The following is a 7,506-nucleotide window of genomic DNA, read 5'->3' on the forward strand; positions in this document are numbered from 1 at the left end:
CTAATTAAGAATCAATGGAGTTTTCATATGTGTGCATAAAGTCATATATGGAAGCTTCATGATAAGGGATCGATGATATATATGATATATGAATAATATATCATATTTATATATTATCATGTTCTCATAAAATGACATATATAAATATATGTTAATCATACTATATATATTTGAAAAAGATATTGCCAAAAGAAGCTAATTAAAATAAGCTTAATAATGATTTTAATTATTTCAATTAAATTTTAATTTGACAGAAAAATTAAAAGAAATAAGATTTAAAAAATAAGTGCTCGTGAATCTTTAAAAACAAAAAATATATATATAAATTTAACACTTGAATATTTAGCTCAGGAAAATAGTTGTCTAAAGAGAAGAGTTTATGTTTAAATCCCATTGCAGGCTTCCCAATAGAAAAATACTCTAGACCTGTGCGCTAAGGAGTTCATTCCAGGTGTCTGGAACCCCAGGCAAGCACCAATGCAAGCAGTCATTGGCTTTGTGACCATAATGTGAAATGTGAGCTTCATCTCTCAGATCAGACAGAGCAGTTATATCCAAAATCTTTACCCTTGTACCCTGAACAGCAGCTGCAACAATCTTATCGCTTGATTCATCTCCAAGGACTTCGCTCCCTCTAGTCATTGGAACCAGGTTATCACATTTCCCCCCGGTGTTCCATTCCCCTTTAAAAAAGTGCCTTGGCGATGTGGTTCTAAAGAAAACTTGAAGGTTGGGATGCGAGGCCAACTCGGAATCAAGCCATTTTACAATGTTGTTCACTTTAAAGATCTTGGCATTCTCAATATTCCTAAGAAATTTGTCGTGGACGGGCGTCCCGTTCACATACATCACCTCTTTGTCCATGTTAACCATCGTTTTGCTCCAATGGTGAGCTGTGTTGATAACTAATACGTTAATTTGATTGAGGTTTTCTCGAATGAAAGCTGGCTGACCATCCAAATGCATGGCGTAAAGGGTGTTCGGATCGGTGGCGTTAATAGGCTTCCGGTCACAAAGTCTAGCTGACCAAGTATGCAGAATGGTGGTATTGGTACTTCGAAAACGGTAAGCCCAGCCATGGTGATGATAAGCTCCTTTACGTATCAATTTAAGGAAACCATATTTGTCTGCAACATCTTCAACGTCAGGGCTCCCTTCTCCCCGAGTGAGCATGCACATCATGGATTGGAATTGCTCCCTGCTTAATGAATCTCCTATGAAGGCAACTGTCTTGTCCTGCATCCTGTTATATAATAATTTTTTAGACGACTCAATTATTCACAATGATAAAGTTAAAGGAACAGAACAGAAATTATCAGCATTTACCTTCTCAAGAAGTCAGAGGGCTCAAACTCTGGCATTTTACAATCTATCGGCTGCCATCGATAATCTTCATAAGAGAAATCTGTTCGATTGGTGAGTCTACATGCCCAATTTCTTTGCATGTACTTGCATCCAACAGTATATAAAGGCGGCCGGCTGTCAGCTACCCATCTACCCTTTGCATAATTGCAGACTGCAAAGATGGGATATAACTTAATGCTCTTTGACTATGAAAATCTCTAGCAATAGAAATATGGATACTCATCCTTGGTCATTAGTCATATAGGAAAGAAGTTGTACCTTTTGTTTCGACCAAGGATGTTTCATTTTTATTACCATCTTCCTTCTCAGGAGGATACGAGGTTGCGGAGCTATCAACATTCTCTGATGCCTCTTCCCGTTCTTCTATCGTCATTGATTGAGAATTTCCTTCATTAGTTTTCATCTCAGGCTCCATAGACACCGAGGAGTTACTCGGGTCATGAAGAAAGCACGCTGGGGGCGACAAAGAAAACCATAAAACTAAGAAATAGAGATATGCACTGATTACTTCATAGAATCCAGCACAAGTCAAATTAGACCTGAAGCAGACAAGCTGTTCTTTATACATGACTATTAGCAATAAAGCCTACCATCATGTTACCTGGCCGTCTCAGGCCTAATTGCCAGCCATTGATCTAGAAAGAATTATTAAAAAGTTTCCATGATTTGTTTGATTGTTTTAGCTAGAGGAAGAGAGAGTTGAGAATCAAAAAGCTGTCAATATCTTATTAATACTCTATTTTGTATAATTAAGAGGGATGGAAAGTCCATTAATTGGAAAGCTTGAGCACTGCTCATCCATCAATTCCTTGAGAAATGTGATAGCGATTTTTATGTATTTATTAATGTTATTTTTGAGAGTAGTTGTTTTGCTCATCCTAGCCCATCCATCATTAAAACATCAGCCAGCCATCTCTCATCATAAGTATCCAGATCTTGAGTTCAAATTTATCATATCAAATCTTCCAATAGCTAACTTCTTGTAGTACAAGAAACATTCAACCTTTTTATGTTCTGCTCAACTCAACTATATCTTCACACTGACAATTAATTCAATGAAATGAGCAAAAAGCTGGTCAATCAATTCCACCTATAGACTCCCTCTTCATTAAATGTTAGCCTTATCATTTTTATCTCTAACCTATGTCCTCTTTTCCCATGTTGCTAGTCTGAATTAAACCAATCTATGCTAAGAATAGAGCACCAACAACGTACATATATACCCTCGTCTCCATGAACTTTGAGGACTCGTCCTAGAGCATCAGGCTTGATTCTCCTCACAACTACATGTTATACAGGATTTTTAACTTGTAATATGTACCAATAATCCGAGATATAACTACCATCATCAGTTACAGAAGCAAAGAAATTCAGCAAACAATTAATCACAGTTCAGTTTAATGTTATTCCCTTCTGATGCTATCTATCAATTTTGACTTAAAGGTAGACATGGTATATGGAAAATAGTATAAGTATGAATTGGATAACAAACCTGGAGCTGGAGGGGGCGTGGTATACTGATTTTGGGCTGATTCATGTGTAGAAATAAAAGGATTCCTATCCCGGTCCCGAAGCAATAAGGTCATAAAAACGAGAGCAAGCACGGCAAGAAAGAGAAGTTTTCCAGGAAACCTAAAAGAATCTCCTCCTTTCTTCTCCATTTTATGCACTGCAAATTAATAACAGAGATTCTTCACACACCTCAGACCCAAAAATCCTCAGTGTATCGGATTTTTCAGCTAGCACATAAAACATAAGTTCAGGCACTGAATCATAAGATTCTACATGGGGGCTCCAGGCTCCAGCTGCATGTAAAAGAATACATGCCAGAAAATGTTAGTAACAAATGAGGAAGCCAAGAAAGTAAAACACAAAACATAATCATTTCTGATGCAGAGGAAATTCATAAATGCATTCGTGCAGCATAAATCATGATAGAAAGTTGGATAAATTCAAGAAAAAGGACAAACTTATGAGAAAGATCGAATAAACTTCCTCCTAACTGCAACTAGTTTTCTTTTAATGAACAGATTAGGCCTAGTATATATTTTGTTTCTATTGGAGAAAAAGAGAATGAACCTAGTTAATGAAGCCTCCTCTCCTTTTGAGTCGAAGCTATTACTTTGGTTTTTTTTGTATATTGTATCTTAATTATATATGCATTCATATATGTGTTGTCTCGCAAATTTATTTGGTGACAGCAACAGGGTTTCTGTATTTATGATATGTCTTCATTTCTTTAATTGGAAATACGTACAAACTTGGCAAGGCCAAGTATGATCCAGTATAAGACCATGACACCAACGTCCCGCAATGGGCTTCCATAATCATAAGAAAGAAGACAACACCAGTAGCACTGTAAACAACAGAACACCACTTCTGCTACCAAAAAAGGGGTATAGGATTAGAAATATTGCCATAATAAGGTGCTGGCTTCTACTTACATACTCCATGGATCGAGCAAGTTTTTGTATTGATGATATTAGCAAATGTTAGACAGGAGGAATTATTATAATTTCAAAGAAATTTGGACTATGATTCAATTACTGAATTACATTTTATTTATAATTCAATCATTTTTATTTTCATGCATGATAGACTTCTTTAACACATATGTTATTCATTATGTAAATAGGTAAACTGAACCCACATTTAAGTGAATGTGACTTATTTAAGCTAAAGGCGGCATATATATAGTGCCATCAACTAATTTTCAAAAAAAAATAATAACAATGCCATCAACTATAACCATTTAAAACTAATTTGAGTTTTATCTTTAAAAAAAGATCGTCGATGCCAGATTTATAATTATGACAGAAAGAATGCAGAATTGTTGTACTTTTTTTCTTAGATATAAAATGTTCAATTAATTCATGGCCAAATTCTTACAATTGAAAAAGAATGTAAGAATCATATCTCAGACTGAAATTTCCATCCCAAAAGTTTGGCAAGTTGAAAGGAAGTTTTAGAAACATATGAAAATTATATTAAAATAAGCTTATCTGGTAATTAAAGAAGAAAAGTAATCAAGAGATAATATATCGATTGACAAATTGGAAAATTGACAAGTTGATATCAAAATGTCACCTTTAATGTGTCAAAATGAATAAAAATCATGTAAAGTATTTTTATTTTTCAAACGCATCAAAGAAAGGACAGGAAAAGGATTGATGTTTGAATATATTGTGGTTTAATTGAATTTGGAGGCGTCACCATAACAAGTAATTTATATCTTTCATCAAGGAAAAGCATTCACATTTATCAGATTATATATTCAGGTATATCACCAAATCTTGATGATGTTTTCTATCTCACACTGAGTTGTAATTTCCTCATTGATTTCAAGTATAGGGATCAATAAATTATTTTTTAACAAATTTTTAATTCCATTTTTATTATGATGTGACATTTTACATTATTTGATTAGTATGTCAAAAAAGTCCCTTAAATATTATCTTTTAATAATATTTGATGTCTTACAATATAATGTGATTATTATTAAGGGTGAGCATCGATCGATTTCAGACACAGGAAAAATCAAAACTGATCAAACCGAATCTCTAGCATAATTAACCGAGCAACATAAAAAACCGTTCAAGCTTCGTACATGTTTGGCCTTACTTTTTTTTTTAGCTTATCTAATTCTTAAAAGCAAAAACTAGGTCAAACATGATCTTTTGAAAAACTCTTAAAAAAATATTTTTTTAAGAACAAAATTTTTAAAAAAAGAGCTCCTTGGAGCTTTTTCTTTTTTTCTTTTAAAAACACATTAATTTTCAAGAAATACCCTTCTCTCAATTAATCTCCCTCTCTTCTCCTTTCTTCTACAAATTACCATTCTTCAACGTAAATCACGCATTCCCTCTTCTTTACCTCTTTCTACAAAAACTAATAAAAAACAAAAAACCCAATAATAAAATATCAAAATCTAAAACTTTTTTATTCTTACAAAGATTAAGAGGAAAAAAATCTAAAATTCAAAACTGCATTCAGATACTATTTAAAGATTTCTCTTTTTTTCACAAAAAAGAATTTTAATATTAAATACATCGTTTCTTGTTTTCTTTTCTATTTTGAGAATTTAAGCATCATGATCCGATTGCTTGTTAGATCAACAAAAATCTAATACTATTACTACTATACAAGTTTGAAAGTTATTCTTTTTTTTATTGATTTATTCGATTTTAACATCTAAAATTATATATAAACTTGAAGTATTACATTATAACTTATTAAGTGATTGAAGATGGCATGAATACCCTTTATGATAATTTTAACTGAAATTAAAACTTATATAATTTATTTTATTAAACAGTTTACCAAATAACTTTAACTTAATTCTAAAAGCTATTATTTTTCATAAGAACTTAATAATAACTTTTAAATTAAAAAAAAAAAACTAGACCAAACAGGCTCGAAATTGATTGTTCAATTGGTTTTAGTCAGTTATAGGTTTTATATTGGTTGAGCTTTAATGGCTCAAGTTGAAAAATAACCAAGTAGCCCAATCAGTCCATACTTTAATTTTTATGAGGGTTTGGGCTTAATTAGATCAATATGATAATTTTATATTGTTTAAATAGGTAATTAAGCCCATATGATTTATTTTTAATAAAAAAATAATAAATAATTAAACATCATATAATTTATTTTTTAGTAAAAAAGTAAACACTATATAATTTATTTTTTAATGGAAAAAACAATAAACACTATATAATTTATTTTTAAGAATGTAAAACCAATTAACACAATATATTTTATTCTTTCTTAAAGAAACAATAAACATCATATATTAAATTTTAAAAAATTAAAAAATAATAACTGAAATTTTACCCTTATGTTAAAAATTTTTTAAAATAATCCTCGATTTTTCGATCGGTGTTGGGAGGAGTTCCTCTAGACAACCACCAAACCGATCAATCGAGAAAATCGATTGTCGTAACCGGTGCCTCAATCAGCATCGATTAACCAGCCCGTATAGGGTCGAAAATCGTTGGTTTTGGTTGGTTGTGCGGTTATACCGACCAATACACAGTCCTCGTTGTTGTAATGTGATTGTTAAGATATGATTGTTGGGAAGATAATATTGTAGTGTTTGATATATATGTAAATATGCTAATCAAAATAATGAGACGATAACGTTGCATTGATTTATAAGTATTTTATTAAAAATGTAATATTAATTTCTAAAATTATTCTTACATATGAAAATAAAAATTTAATACACTTACATGTTTTTGTAATTAAAAATAATTAATTTATAATTAAATTAGTTAATTAACTAATAAATTAGTTAATTAAGTTAACTTAAAATAGTAATTAAATTAGTTAACAATCTTGACAATAGTTGATAGTGTGCCAGGTGATGGTGGTCGACAACATTTGAAGTGGTCAACGACATTTAGGGCGATTGATGGCATTCGATGATGATCAATGGCGTTCGGTAACAATTGACGATGTCTGACAACGAACGCGATCAACCATCGAAATTTGGGTTTAAGAGAAAAAATGGTTGAGTAGCAATTGGATAGTGGAAGAAAGAGATAGGAGAAATTGAAGAGAGAGAGAAGGTGAGAGAAAGATATTAGGCATTTTAATAGAAAAAAAATTAGTTACCATCCCATGCAATGGAAAAGTACATTACATTGGTCTTCAAAAGGAATGTATTTCCTGCCCTCAATAAGAATGTAAATGCCAATGTAATGTAATTTTTTTATTACCAAACATTTTGTAATGTAATTTTACCATTAAGATTAAGAAAATATTAATTACTTCTCCTGTATCAAAATTTTTTTCATATTACTAATTTTATCCTTGTATAAAAAACAATCATAAAAAAGTAATGATTTTTTTCAAAGTGTTAACTATTTAAATTTAAAATTTTCATTCAAAATTAAATTCACCAGATGATTACATAGTAATATTTTATTATATTTTATATAATTATTCAATCAAAATTGTTTTATAAAATTCATGATGAAATTAATGTAAATTTTATATAAATTTTATAAAATTATAATTAAATAATTAACAAAAATATAATAAAAAATTACAATTGATATAATCTTGTGGTCTTTTCATGACTTGACAAGCTCATTTCCTTCAATTGAGCACCTTAATTATTAGTTGTAGCATCCTTTT

General features: G+C 31.0%; 1 protein-coding gene across 1 annotated transcript; it reads right to left on the bottom strand.

Annotated features, from left to right (window-relative positions):
• Window positions 1-205: 205 nt before the first annotated feature.
• LOC18611895 (protein trichome birefringence-like 14) lies at window positions 206-3,485 on the bottom strand. Its single transcript, XM_007048375.3, has 5 exons — window positions 3,445-3,485; window positions 2,858-3,170; window positions 1,624-1,818; window positions 1,327-1,516; window positions 206-1,243 (listed from the first exon to the last, which is right to left on the bottom strand). Exons 2-5 carry the CDS (start codon window positions 3,024-3,026, stop codon window positions 421-423), a joined length of 1,377 nt encoding a protein of 458 aa, XP_007048437.3. The 5' UTR covers window positions 3,027-3,170; window positions 3,445-3,485; the 3' UTR covers window positions 206-420.
• Between the last annotated feature and the right edge of the window lie 4,021 nt (window positions 3,486-7,506).

Source organism: Theobroma cacao, chromosome 1 (assembly GCF_053813885.1).
Source record: "Theobroma cacao isolate CCN51 chromosome 1, ASM5381388v1, whole genome shotgun sequence".
NCBI classification, from domain to species: domain Eukaryota; kingdom Viridiplantae; phylum Streptophyta; class Magnoliopsida; order Malvales; family Malvaceae; genus Theobroma; species Theobroma cacao.

What these genes read in the sequence shown, in the direction of transcription:
- LOC18611895 (XM_007048375.3), bottom strand. Translation starts at nt 3,026, where the DNA reads ATGGAGAAGAAAGGAGGAGATTCTTTTAGGTTTCCTGGAAAACTTCTC. An exon ending in ATCCTTGGTCGAAACAAAAG is followed by an intron (nt 1,517 to 1,623) that starts GTACAACTTCTT and finishes CCATCTTTGCAG; the next exon opens with TCTGCAATTATGCAAAGGGT. An exon ending in CCCTCTGACTTCTTGAGAAG is followed by an intron (nt 1,244 to 1,326) that starts GTAAATGCTGAT and finishes ATTATATAACAG; the next exon opens with GATGCAGGACAAGACAGTTG.